The sequence below is a fragment of the Triturus cristatus genome, chromosome 9, assembly GCF_964204655.1.
Source record: "Triturus cristatus chromosome 9, aTriCri1.1, whole genome shotgun sequence".
Lineage (NCBI taxonomy): Eukaryota > Metazoa > Chordata > Amphibia > Caudata > Salamandridae > Triturus > Triturus cristatus.
Window position 1 is genome coordinate 40200722 of NC_140592.1, and position 15120 is coordinate 40215841.

Genomic DNA, 15120 nt, shown 5'->3' on the forward strand with positions numbered 1-15120 from the left:
CCACCAGCCGTAGAACGGAAACAGCCACAACAAACCAAGCATTGTTCAGAAACAACCCTGATAAATCCTGGTGCAGAAATAGCTCCGGGTGATAGGTCACTGGCGCTCTTGGTTGCTGGAAGTGGTTCAAGATGGAAACAAAACACAGGTGTAGTTGGGCACTGATCAGATGCCAAGAAATAGGGGAAACGACCCGCGTGGATTTCACCTTAACAAAACACTCACATGATCACGTAATGAGCGCGCCCCGTTTGCCTCCTGACAGTGTAATTAGGTGCACTTATCGGAAAGCGGCACCGATGCCCACCTTCTGTTGTCAATGTGGGCCAGTTGATCCCTGGCACCAAGGCGTTCTTCCCGCGTGCTGGCATCATGCTGGCCGCGTGGGAATCAGTGAAGTGCTGGACCGGAGCCAGTGCCTGCCGGGAGGGTGCCAGGGTTTGATGGCAGCGGCCCCAGGCTTGTTGGCTCAATGGCTTATGATGTCTTGTCGTCTTTTCACTCGCCATGCGTGGGGACTCGTTCTCTAAACAGGCACTGAGTTTCTTTTACATTCAGCTCCTTTCACTGTTCGCGTGGCACGGTGTAGCTTCTGGGAGCTATTAGCGCTGTCACAAATTGCTAGTTGCTTATGTCAAACCCTGAGCGCACACCCTGTTTACCATTCCCCTACCCACCATGGGCAAGGCCATTTTCAGCGTTTGGGGTAATTTTTCATTCTTTTTCGGATTGGACGCTCGCTTGCCTTCAATCTGCACCTCATTTCCATGCCCATCATAGCTGGGCAGTGACTTCTCTGCGGGAATACAACTCTAAGACCACGATTCTGAGTATGAAGCTAAATTTAATTTGCTGCACAAACTTCTGTGTGAGTACCGACAGGAATTCCAATGTATGAAGCATCTTACTCAGTGTCTCGGCACTCTCTCGTGCACTAACAAATCCACAGCTGCGTTTGTGCTCAATGTGAGGGCTCCTATCACGAGGAGGGAGGGGGAAAACTAGAAATAGAGGCAGTGACGTAATTGTGAGTAATTGAAAACAAGCTGCCGGAAACATGATCTGGCAGTACACGCCTCTTAAAGATAAGAAATTGCTTCTCGACAGCCGAAAAGCAGACGATCCAGGCGGGACGAAAAGGAGAAAGGGCGGAAACCAAAACGCCTCAGTTTCAATCGGAGGCCACTGTTTTACATAAACGATGACGCCAGCCATTGAAAATGAGGGGCAGTCTTCAAGTCCCCTTCTGAAATCTCCTCATCCACAATATGTCTCGCAGTGCATGCAGCGCTTGCGCGCTGCAACGCTAGGCGAGACCTAAACAAGTGGGAGGGAGACCTAGGTCCTCTTGAGGATCACTAGTGGGTCAGAGCTATGCAAAGCCCCAGAGAACTGGCAATACGAGCCCGGTTCTGCCTTATCCAATTACTCCGCAAGTCTTATTATTCAAGGACACTTCATCGCCTGGGAAAGCTCTATAGTGCTGTCTGCATTAGGGGATGCGGGGAAGTGGGATCATTTTATCACATACTCCGGGAGTGCCCGGAAATCCAACGATTTTGGAATAGGGTACTTCGATGTATGTTTAGGGTCACTAGACAAGAAGGGCCTTTGTCTGCGAAGTGGCTTATTTTGTGTTTATCCAGAGATGAGGCATGACCTAATTATCAAAAAATATGGATTAGGAAATATTGCCTGAGCCTTGGGGACAGAGAGAACCCTGCAGGTTGCAGGCAGAGAGGCGGATGTAGACTGGTGTCAGAACAGAGCAGGCGGTCTATCCGAGTCGGGCTGCCGAAAGAAATGGGTGTTAGTCTGGGACAATTGGTGCAAATACAGAGAGGCATCTGAGGTATAGGGTGGGGGAGAGGCTCCACTCTTTAGAACCCTGAGATTCAAGAAATCCATTCTTGTGTGCAGAAACACTTATGTCTGTATAATGTTTATCTCTGTTTCACTGTGATAGTCATGACTATGATCATTTGTTTTGAGGTGAAGTCCCTTCGATAGCCGATAATCTGTAGTTCTGCTTCTTGTATACTGAGCAACAGTTTAATAAAAATAATTTAAAAAAAGAAAGGGCACTTAAATAAGACATTGAATTTTTTTAAAATAATTTAGCTATAGCAGTCTGGGTTTGAGGGACATGAATACATTTGTGGGCATCATAAGCGTTAGTGATATTATTCTGTGAGAACATATTTGTTAGGAAACATGAGTGAGCTGGTCTACATGATTAAGGTCCTGTGTAGAAGAAACAAGCAGAGTGGGCAATTTGGGTCTTTCCTATTCGACCTATACAATCTGCTCATATTCACTTTTAGTGATAAACTGTCAGTTTGGAGCTTGATACATTTTCTTATTGCTTGCCCATTTAATAGGCTCTGTCATTCGACTAGCTAAATGTGTTGATACTCCATTTTAAAATCTTTACCTGTGTTATGGTTGTCCAGTTAACAAAAATAGCCATATTTCAAATTAAAACAATTCTAAGCTAGTGGCAAGTTTTTTGACAACGCAGAAGTCTTACACAAACTACCTTTGAGTTCAGATTTTACAGCATCACCGAGGGTATTTGGTAGACCTCTTTCACGCAAAAGCTTCAGTAAACAATAGCTCATAGTGCGTTGGCAGAAGTACCTGTGATGCCTAGTTCTAGATGAAGTACCTGTGCAGAACTGATAAGTTCTTTCTCTTGATGTTGAAGTTACTTGGTGAAAGTGAGAACAATGCGATCTGACAGCCTGTAGAATTCCTGCATTTCTCAAAACATGGCATTTAGCCTTTCTGCTTCCTCCTTTGTCTGTACATATTGTTATCTACATGGTAACCTAATAGAATATTCTGGATCTTTAACTATAGAGCAAGTCTTAGACCTCAGTCAATGTCTAGAGAACCTCCTACACAATGCGTGCTAACAGCCATATGCTGATAGGTCAACAATCTTAACTGATTCACTAATTATGTGATTGGACTAATCCTTTCCGTTGTTCACCACATCTAGAATATTGTGTCTCACTTTGCTAGGAATGCAGTCAGCAAAATGGTCCTATCATATCTATACACTTGTGCCATAGAAATTTTCTTTCTTTAAGTTAATGGTTGGATATACATCATATTATTTGGCCGATGCATCCATTCTGTGATTTTCTTCATCTAGTGGAAACTGAGCAGACGACAAATTAGGAAAGCACCTTAACTCAGTTTCAATGATAGAATCTGGTCGCGATTCTCCTTTCAAGAATCGCTCATTTTGCCCTGGAGGCTGGAATCTTTTTATTATTGTAACTTTTGAGGTGGATGGAGATAAGTATTACTGCATTGCAGTCTCTAACAGGCCTGGACCAGTGATATTAGAGGATGGAAATATGTCAAATGTTCTAGTGTTTCAAAAATCGTCGAGGAACATTCTTGCAGTGTTTCTTATAGAGTGCTTTAACCGCACAGAAAATTTGTGCATCATCAATTTGAAACTTGGGTAACTTTTAACTTAAGTTTCCTTCTAAATCTGAGGTTCTGTCTCACTTGGTTCTTCCCTCCAAAGAAGTCAAATTTTCTCCTGACTTATCAGCTGAATGTGACCAGTGTGTTACGATTTAACTGAGGGAGTATATACTTTAACATTTCTATGTGACCGCTGCAGCCTGACCAGTGATAAGGTCGTTTTGGACCTAGTCACTATGGGAACATGACATTTGTAATGTCACACATGTTCCACTTTTGGACAGTAAGGTGCGCTTAGGAGTGACTTATTTAATACTTAAAATCTGGTTTTCAAACCTGTCAAAAGAGTAATTTTTGGCAGGGCTGTGCAGCAGGCTTCAAGATACAGCAGTCAGACTACACAGGGTACGCTGTGTTGTCACAAACCCTCTAGGGGATGGCACAATAAATGCTGCAGCCCACAAGTGGCATATAACTTACCATGCCATGGGTGTACTTCTGCTCCATATACTGTTTTTTATTCATTTATAAAGTTTTATATAGCGCAAACAAGATCGTGAAGGATATCCGAGCGCTTTACAAAGAATGGTAGGAAGGACATAAATCCAATATCAAACATCAAGTAAGAATACAAAGCAGGAATAATCGAATAATTCCCAGACAAATGAATCCGAGAGAGTAGTGCAAAAAACAGGTATATAGCAGGCTCCGAAGGGGGGCAAACCATGCGGTAAAGAAGAGCATAGATCCAATATCGACATCAAGTAAAAATACAGAACCTGAATGATCGCTTGATTTCCAGACAAATGAATCCAGGAGAGAGATACAATAAGCAGGAAAATAGCAGGCTACAAGGTGGGCACACAATGCAGTACAGAAGAGCAGCATCACATGAAGGTACAATGGATGTAGGATCAATGATTTCGAGCAGTTGATTCTAGCCCAGATTAAGGTAAAAATGTGTTTATTAGGAATCTTGTGGCTTCCAGTTTGAAAGCAGATGTTGAAGAGATTCTGCGTACTTCAGGTGGGAGAGAGTTCCATATCCTTGAGGCAGCACCAGAGAAGGCTCAGAGCCAGGATCTCTTTTTCCTAAGGATGGGTGGTTTCAGGAGGATAGTGATAGCGCTTCTTGAGGCTCTCCCCCACAGGATAATTCAAGTTTTTGTGCCAAGTACCTGGGAGTTTTGAAATATAGGGCTTTGTGCGTCAGAACGGCAATCTTTAACTGAATTCGAGCTTCGTATGGCAAGCATTTAAGAGATTTCAGGATTGGGGATATGTGCTCATTTCGTTTGGTACCTGTGACCTGTCTGGCCGCAGCGTTCAGTGATGCCCTTAGTGGAGCCAGAGTGTATTTGGGAAGGCCACAGTGCGTAGCGCTGTCGTAGTCTAGCCTCGGCAGGACCAATGCTTGTACCACCTGCTTGAAGTCCTTTTGTGGAAGGAATGGCTTGATATTTCTAAGTGTCCTCATCAAGTGGTTAGCTCCCTTACACACATTACTATAGCCTTATAAGTAGATAAATATACCAAACAGGTTTTACATCAATTTCCACATGTTTTAGTGGCGAGAGCACATGCACTGGGCACTAGATGGCAGTGTCCCAGTGTTGGAGTTTAAGATTACCAGCAGCTAAGACCCCTAAAAAAACGGCGTGACAACCCAAAAAGGGGTCACTTTGCAACATGTAGAGTTAGGCTTTATTCAGTGTTTAACTTTTTCAGAGGACTACAATACAAAGTCCAACTTGTCCTGGGTTATATGGATATTCTATTTGGTACAGACCATAAAAATAAACTCTAATTGCTTTTCTGCTGTGTTCATTTTAGACAGCAAAAGAATACACCAAACTAATTAGTGTGTTTATTCATATAAATCTGTTTATTTTTCCTTTCAGGTATTTCCAGTTGAAAACAGTAGAGCAACACATGAAACTGGCTTTTTCAAAGGTCCTGCGGCAGACGAAAAAGAGTCCTTCCAATCCAAAGGACAAGAGTACAAGTATCCGGTATCTGAAGGCTTTGGGAATCCATCAAGCTGGTCAGAAAGGTAAGGATGTCTTTGATACGTTTGCTTCATTGTTGCTTCCGACACTAATATCACAATCGGTTGTCCTTCTGGACCTTCTGTATTATATTTAAAGTCTGAGGTATCTATACCTTTATGCAGGATCCCAGAACACATTTTAATAGGTAAGGTTTTAGTTAATGATAATGATCTCTTGAAAGAGACATGCCTATAGAAGGCCACACTATCCATCTTTTCTCTTTAAAAGAATGAGGGAACCAATTTGAATTAAATGCAAACACTATATATAGTAAATCTGGCTGAAACCCCCACTACAGTTCTTCCCAAAAATAGAGTTGGGAATAGTGCATGTAAGCATCACCCTTTACATACGTGAATTTGACTCATAGACCTCATCTATCCCAGAATGAACTACGGTGCTAAGCCGTTCATTTTATCAGGGTGTGCCAAGACAGAATCCAGCTACATCCGTTTCTACTTATGTGAATTTAAAAAAGAAGCAACATTGTAAGATAACACGTTTTACTTAATTGTTATGGGATTATATGTGATAGTCGTAAACGTAAGAATACAATAACCTAATCTCTTGACTTTGGAAGTGGGGGTACAGTTTGAGATTAGGGACAAATGGGTGTGAATCTAATCATGGAAATAGATTTTGCAGCGAGCCCTGTTTTCTCTTCTGATATTGAAGTCACTGTGATAAATGATTGTCAAAGTGTTTGACTAATTCCAGCTCTCTTAAATCAGGGCCATCAGAACATTTCTCGCGAGAGCATCTAATCATATAGAAATCTCCATGAATTCCAGAAAGATACCCCTGATGGAAAACTTGGATTGTTAGTTAATGAGCTATCGTTTATCAAATCATTCTCCCTGACTTAGATGAAAGAACGTTATTTGTTTGTTATCTAACATGAATATCTGCATTAAATTCATAAACATAGCCTGTTTTCTTCTATGTGCATTTCCAGAACGTTTTTTGCAGAAAGAAATATTTCATCCAAAATACATTTTTTTAATTTTCTTTAAACAATATATATTTTTACATTTTTTATTATTATAACTCTAATTCTATTTCATCCAAAATACATTTTTAAAATGTTCTTTAAAAAAATATTATATCTTTTAATTTTTTATTATTATTATAACTCTAATTCGATTTTTTTTAAATGGGTTTACAGTAAGGTACTGAATTCAAAATTTCTTTTTAGTTGTTCTTGTGAAGCAAAACTTTCAGGCAATGTGGTTAAAAAGGCAAGAACTTCATTGTAAGCAGGCTTCTCAAGAGTCCCTGAATACATTCAATGTTCCAGCCGGTTAATTTCATTTTGTTAGGTATTCAGTGAGATTATCTGAAGTCATCTCACCCACTATTCTGTGTTTATAATGTTGATTTGATTGTTTATAAATTTAAAGGAAGAGTGCTTTGTAAATGTACGCATATATGTATGTGCAGGTCCCTATTGTTGAAAGAAGTGCAGATAGGTAAAAACAATTTTTTGCAACCTGACAAAGGCTAGAAACTACCAGATTTTTCTTCTTTGAAATGTCTCCAAATATAGAAAAAATAGCCACTACATTTAAGTATTGACATACCTTTTTTCGGAAAGGAAACCTAAGGAAATGCAGGGCAGTGCTAGCGGGCAGGCTGCATAAACTAAAGCCATAAAACTGGCACAGTGTCTTTAGGGGCCTCACCTTTCCTCCTGTGCCCCCTCCACCCCATCATGCAATGGAGGTGACGGGTCAGTTCTGTATTCTGGCTCATGGCAACAGGATCCGGGAGCACTGCCTTCCTTCGTGTTTTTTATTTTATTTTAATAATCCTGAAAAACCCTTTGGAAAACTTGTTAAAACCACCTCATTTGTCGACTTTTAGGACTAGGAGGGATTCAACCGGTTTTCCGAAGCTTTTATTTTTCCAATGGGTATGCCTTCACCTTTTGTGAAATCCCTGCCTGTGGCACGAAGTAAGACAAATCAGACCCCCTTGACCTCATTGGTTACCAGAGGATCACCACCCTGGTTACCAGAGGGTCACCACCCTCAAGACTATGGACTCTGTCATATAATGTCCAGGAGGTCCCAGAAGGACAGGCAGAAGATCAGGCTGCACGGCATCAGGAGAGAGACTTCAGGCAGCAGCTTCAAGACATTCTGAGGAGCGAGGAGAAGTTTTGCATTCGTCCTCTGGGCTCTCCCCATGCTAAAGAGACTTCCCCTTAGTTCCTAAGCTCCTAAGGAAACTAAATGAAAAAGTAAATGAAAAAGGAGAAGATCACTGTAGGAAAGTATCCCTTTCTAACATGGTCACACCCACTTTTTGCTTGGTACATGTGATTTTGACAGGAAGTGCACTGGGTTTCTGCTAAGCAGGTTCCCAGTGCAAGATCTCTTTCCCAAAAATATACACTTGTTCCCCCAGTTGGCAATACCTTTAGCACCCTCTACAAGTCCCTAGTAAATGGTTCCCCTGGTGCCTACATAGGGCCCGAGGTGCTCAAGCGGGTCCCCCCAAGGGTTGCAGCACAGTTTGTGCCACCCTAAAGGCCCCCTCACCAAACTCATGTGTGGATGCATGTTTGGGTGCAGGCAAGAGTGAAAAACACTACCCGACACTCATCCCTGTGTGCTATGTCCCCTACCACTGTATGTAGTATTTGTAAGTCATCCTTACTTAATTACTTGGATTAATGTTCCATGTGCATGAGCAGATAGGCCCCTGTACTGGTCAGTTCCAATACTGCCAGTACAAGTGAACCGGAAAGCCATTTTAGAACATGTGCTGGACAATGGTGAAAACAAGTTTCCCAGCTACATGATGGCTTCACTGAAAATAGGGATGTTTGGTATCAAACATTTCATATTCACAAATCCACCCTGATTCCAGTGGGTGGATTTGTGGACACATGCACACAGAGGGCACCTTAGAGGTGTCACCTGAAAACCTACCAGCTGCTGGTGTGTTGGCTGACTGATCTCTGCCACCCAAGACTGATTTGTATCCTCCCAGGGTGAGGGGCTAGGCTCTCAGGAGGTCAGAAATAAAACTTTTGCAGGGTGAATCTTTCTGCATTCACTATGCTGTGCATTATTCCGCCATCTAGTGGTTGGGTCCGGAATCGTAGTATTTCTTCTTCTTTTTTTTTTTTTCGTGGCCCAGGTTGGCGTTGACATCCCACCATTTGATGTCCTTCGTGACTTCGACGCGCTTCCGGCGGAAGCTCTAACCTTTGGTTGCCATCTTCAGATTCTTTTTTCCATCGTTTGGTCTGGATCGTTGCCGAAGAGTGCCAGAGTTTTGGAAGAGGAATCAAGGAAAAACGCAGAAAATCGACGAAAGTCAAGATTTTAAGCTACACCGGACTACAGACCAGGTAACAGGAGCGACGAGGGAGAAGGTTCACAACCAAAACCTAGACGGAGAATGCGCTCACAGGGGGCTCCCTGAGCGCAGGGATGGACAAAACGTCTTTCAAGTTTTGCACCAATTGCCACCACAAGTACGCCCAGAAGGATCAGCACCCAGTCTGCAACCTCTGCCAGCCGCTCGACCACAGCTGCGAAGACTGCAACGCGTGCTCTGCGTTTACACCCAAGACCCTCGAAGTAAGGGAGAGGCAAAGAAGGGCGAACCACAACATGCAGGGACAGGGGCCACCTCCATCGCTTCGAGACTTGGGTCTCTCCAGTGGAGAGGAGGACAACATCGCCGAAGGACCGGAGGACTGCACGGTCATCGAGGCTCATAAGATGACTTCGAAGGAGGTAAGGGAGTCGTCGACCCCTAAACACTCGAGTGACACTCGAAAGGGTGAAGCTAAAGCCCCGAGCGACACTCTTAGATGTGAAGCTAAGTCCTCGAAAGGAGCTCTGCCGCCGAAAAACTCGACTAAGGCAAGAGCTACCAGGGACAGTCAGCCGGGCGGATCCTTCGAAAAGGACTCCCAATCGGGAAAAACCCTTGAAAAACAAAGATCGTCAAAGGTGGCCCTCGAAAAGGACACCTTGGCGCTGAGGAAAGAAGGGCCGTCATCGACGTAAACAGCCCCAAAGAGAAGCGTTCCAACCCTCGACGCCGAACATGCCGCCGAGATGGAGAGGAAAAAGAGGCTTGAGGCCGAAATGGCAAGCCTCCTGCAAAGATAAAAGGACTTCGAGAAGATGAGCCAATGCACCATCCTGCCGAAACCCGCGCTCGAAGCCGAAAGAGACGAGGAAAACGCCGAACCGCCAAAGACCCCCAAACCAGTCGAGGAACAGGGAGATGAAGACTACTATTTCGAGGGAGAAGGCGATGAAGATCTGCAATCCTACCGGGACTCGACGTCCTCTGAGGCACAAGACATGGAATGGCTAGATCTGGACGCCGAATCACCAGAAGAAGGCGTAGCTACCTACCTTCGAGGCCCTCGCCGCCAGACGACATAGGAGTCTACAACTTGGTCGTACATACGGCTGCACAGGCGTATGGAGTGAAAATGGAGGAAGAGAAGCCCAAGGCAGATTTCCTCCTGGAAACTCTACTGCCGCAACAAACTAGGAGCCAATTCCTGCCCATGCTCAGTAGTGTGCTGAATCAGGGAAGAGAGGCCTTTAAGGAGCCAGCAGTATGCTAAGCTGTGTCCCCTAGAACTGAGAAGTGCAAACCTTCTTCAAAGGACCCGGCATACATCCAAGGGTCAGTGCCAGCCGACTCCATAATTGCAGCAACGGCTAGGAAGAGGGCTAATGTCCCCACTAACGCCGGACCACCTCCAGACAAGGAGAGTAGAAGGATGGATCTCACATGGAGAAAGGTGGAGAGAAATGCGGTAATACATTGGCGCATCGCAAACTCCAATGCCCTGATCAACAGGCACGCATACCAACACTGGGATGAAGTGGGGCAGCTCCTAAAGCATCTGCCAGGCCAGTACCAACAAAGAGCACCTCACTTGGTAGAAGAAGGAAAGAACATGGCAAACACTTGCCTAAAATCTGCATTGGATGCTGCAGAAACATCGAGCAGGCTAATGATGATAGGAGTGACCAAGAGAAGACACGCATGGCTCAGAACTTCGGGATTCAAGCCAGAGGTGCAAAGCAACATCCTAAATACACCTAATGGCGAGCAACTGTTCGACACGCCAGTTGACGACAAGTTGACGCAGCTCAAGAAGGACAACGAAACAGCAAGGTCCATGGGAGCTTTGCAGTTCAGGGGAATGAGACGAGCCACACCCACAAGAAGGCGAGGTGGTAGAAATGGAGGCAACGTGCCGACCACATCGCACCAAACGTTCCAGCAAGGCTACAAAGGGAACAACCAAGGCCAGCAGCAGCAGCAGAACTGGCAGTACCAACCCTGGGGACAGTCCTTTCGAGGGCGCTGAAACGGATGAGGACAAGCGCGAAGAGGAGGCTAATAGCCCTCAACCAAGTGACTCCTCCATGAAACAGTCCCCCACCCTAGCAACACCTCGGGGTGGGCGGAAAAATGTAAAGAAAAACTGCAGCCGAACGTTCAACGACAAACAATATCTCGAACACTCAACACCGGTAGGGGGGAGAATAAGAGACTTCATCCAGGAATGGAGAAAGGTCACATCGGACAAATGGATACTAAACATCATACAATACGGATACTGTTTAGAGTTGGAGAAACAACCTCCAAACAGAAAACCAAAAAGCAAGGCACACTCAGCGAAGGAGCTCTCGCTCCTACAATTAGAGGCGCAAGAACTGCTCAGCAAGGAGGCAATAGAGGAAGTGCCGCAAAACCAAAGAAAAACTTATTTCCTGATGTCAAAGGTGGACGAAACACTAAGACCTATCCTAGATCTAAGGTTCCTGAACAAATTCATAAGAACTCAGATTCAAGATGACTTCCCTACAAGAGGTAGTACCACAAATACAACAAGGGGACTTCATGGCTACTATAGATTTTAAGCATGCATACCTACACATCCCCATCAACGACAAACACAAGTGCCTACTAAGGTTTGTGATCAACCAAAGCCACTACCAGTTCACAGTACTGGCGTTTGGACTGAAATCAGCACCAAGGGTGTTTACAAAATGCCTGGCAGCTGTCGCGGCACACCGACGAAGGCAAGGAATACACGTATACCCCTATCTCGACAACTGGCTTGTAAAGGCAAGTTCGTACGACCAATGCAGACTAGACACCCAGCAGGTCATACTAACACTGACAAGACTAGGTTTCTCAATCCATTGGGAGAAATCGTCAACAGAGCCAGAACAAATCAAGATATTCTTAGGGGCAGAGATCGACACCATACAGGCCAAAGTGTTCCCCAACGGGAAGAGAACATCGGCGATACTGAAGGAGACACGTCAGTACCGCAAGGGGCAAGTTCTGACGGTGAGGACGGTGAGCAAGCTGATGGGAATGATGGTGTCGTGCATTCACCTAGTCCAAAATATTTGACTACACATAAGGCCCTTCCAGGAATGGATACAGCAGCAATGGTCACAGGCAACTGGGAGTTGGGAAGACCTAGGGGTTATCACACACGCAGTGCATCAGGAAATAGCGCGGTGGAATGAACAAAACATATCGCAGGGAAAACCAATCACGCAACCAACTCCAACAGTGACCATCACGACGGACGCCTCCCAGCTGGTGTGGGGCATGCACATGAATAAGCTCAAGGTGAGGGGGCTATGGTCGAAACAGGATGCGGTCAAGCACATCAATTACCTGGAACTAAAAGCAGTGTTCCTAGCCTTAAAAGCCTTTCAAAAAGAGCTGTACGGAAACAGGGTGTTGATCCAAACAGACAACACCACGATCATGTTCTACATCAACAAGCAAGGAGGAACACACTCAGTAGCACTATTAAACCTGGCACAGGAGATACGGACATGGGCCATTCCACTGAAGATAGACCTATTAGCAATACATCTACCAGGGAAGGACAATGTGGAAGCAGACCGACTCAGAAGGTAAACGTCCGCATCGCGTGAATTGGAGATCAACCAGCAGGAAGTAGAAAGAATATTACAAAGGTAGGGAACACCGCAAATAGACTTATTTGCAACACACCAGAATGCAAAATGCCAACACTTCGCATCCAGACAACCAGACCATCGGTCGCAAGGGAATGCGCCACAGATGAGTTGGTCAAAGACATTTGCATACGCTTTTCCCCCGATACCACTGATACACAGGGTACTCAACAAATGTAGGATCAGCAACATGACACTAATAATGATAGTACTTCAGTGGGCCAGACAGTCCTGGTTCTCACAGATAGTGGAAATGGCACAAGAACCAGTACACAGATTCCTAAGAAGAAGGGACCTGTTAACAATGTAGAACGGAAAGGTACTGCACCCAGAGCCAGAGAGCCTCAGCCTTGCAGCATGGCTCCTGAAGACCTAGAAATTGCTCACCTAAAACTCCCAGCAAGTACTATGGCAGTACACAGAGAGGCGAGGAGACAGACGACAAGAAAGTGCTACATGCCGAAATGGAAAAGATTCTCCCAATGGTGCATCAAGAAGAAACGGAAGATCACAAGGGAATCCACAGTACTAAAATACTTAATACACCTGCTACAAAGCAAACTAAGCTGCACATCCCTAAGGGTGCCCTTAGCGGCGATGGTAGCTTCCCCTAGGGGAGAGACAGGGAAGCGTTTGTTCACCTCCCAAGTTGTGAAAAGATTTCTAGAGGAAGCTAAAAGGATCGCCCCGACATGGAACCTCAATGTGGTGCTAACTCAATTGATGAAGGTGCCCTTTGAACCTTTCCACAAGGCGACAATGCAAATGCTCACACTAAAGACAGCCTTCTTAATGGCTATCGTGTCGCAACGAAGTGTAAGTGAATTGCAAGCGCTAACGCTCCAAGAACCCTACCTACAAATACACAGCGACCAGATTGTAATGAGAACGGACCCACAGTTCATGCCAAGGGTGGTGTCTCGATTCCACATTAACCAAACAATCCAAATATCGAGTTTCTTTTCCAAAAACCTACTACAAGCACAGAAAGGGCGCTACACACACTAGACGCCAGAAGGGCTGTCATGCACTATATAGAAAGGACAAAGGAGTGCAGGAAAACAAAACAGTTCTTTGTATCCTTTGCCAGCAGTTTTTTGGGACGGCCAGTCACCAAAAACACCATTGCACGGTGCATTGCGCAAACAATCCAACTCTGCCACAAGCAGGCAGGACAACAGTTACAACGAGCAACTCAAGCTCACTCTACAAGGAAGGAAGGAGCAACAATTGCATTTCTAGCAAACACACCTGTTCAAGACATTTGCCAAAGCTGCAACATGGTCTTCAGTGCATACATTCACTAAGCACTACTGTGTGGATATTAAAATGAATAAGGAAGCGCAAGTGGGACAGAAAGTCTTACAACACATTTTCAGTAACCAGTGCTACTCTTCCACCCAACCACCACAATAAGGACAAACCGCTACTAAGTCTCTGCATAGCATAGTGAATCCAGAAAGGTTCACGCTGCAAAACGTATAGTTTCTTACCTTTCGGTGTAGTTTTGCAGCTTAAACTTTCTGGATTCACAAGGGATCCCACCCTTCTCCGACAGATAGATGAGACCGGAGGAAAGGAGGATAAAGTTGCGATCATAACTAAATGGATCAAAAAAAAAATAAAGATAACACCAGACCAGAAAAAAGAATCTGAAGATGGCGACCAAAGGTGGGAGCTTCCACCGGAAGCGTGTCAACGTCACGAAGGACACCGAGTGGTGAGATGTCGACGCCCACCTGGGCCACGAAAAAAAAAGAGAAGAAATACTACGATTCTGAACCCAACCACTAGATGGCGGAATAATGCACAGTATAGTGAATCCAGAAAGTCTTAAAGCTGCAAAACTACACCGACAGGTTAGCACTCCTAGGCCGGCGAGCTTGAAAGAGCTACCACCTTTGAAATGCGAATTGCTCTCCTCCTGAATTTGCAAGTCAGGTAGGCGTGCCCACCCCCAGGCTAGTACCACCCCTAAGGTGGCCTAACGTGATGTGGGTATAGCTTTTCAGAAGTGGTCATCCTTGTTGGCACACTTGGGAATCTCTGGGACAGGGTTAGGCCCACTTCTCACAGGAAGTGGTCATATAGGAGGCGTAGTCACCCCAAGGGTCAGTAGCCAGCGCTGGCTACCACCCTACATTCCCCTAACGCCTCTAAATTCAGTGTTTTGGGGAGCCCTTGGCACCAGGAAATCAGATCCTGCTGATCTTAAAGACAAAGAAGGATGTGAAAAGTTGCATCCTGCAAGAACTGAAGACCCAGCAACTGACCTGGTGCCATCCCTGCCGTCCTGCCTGCTGACTTCAACAATTGTGACAAAAGACGACTTGTCCTGCAGATGCTTAGTCCCCTAAGCCAGGGAGACCTGCCAGCACTTCACCCAGGAACCACGACCTCCCAAGAAGTAGCAGACCTGCTTCCCTGCAACCTGCAGGCATCCAAAGACTCCTGTGAGGACTTCGTGACTGCAGAAACCTGACACCTGAAGACACCATTGCACCTGTTGCTCCAAGCCTGTGTTGAAGTGGGCCAACAGTGTCATTGTGGTCCCCCAACCCTCCAAAGACTGCGCCTACTGTGGTTTCGTCCCGAGTGAACTATCCGTTTCCTGCAGTCTCTGCACG

General features: G+C 45.2%; 1 protein-coding gene across 6 annotated transcripts in view; it reads left to right on the top strand.

Annotated features, from left to right (window-relative positions):
* The window catches only part of QRICH1 (glutamine rich 1), a 308643-nt gene that overhangs the window by 235504 nt on the left and 58019 nt on the right, over positions 1–15120 (top strand). For all 6 annotated transcript variants that reach the window (XM_085624337.1, XM_085624341.1, XM_085624340.1 and 3 more), the window contains one exon: positions 5346–5497. In XM_085624337.1, coding sequence (XP_085480463.1) covers positions 5346–5497 — 152 coding nt within the window. The remainder of the gene's footprint in view (positions 1–5345; positions 5498–15120) is intronic.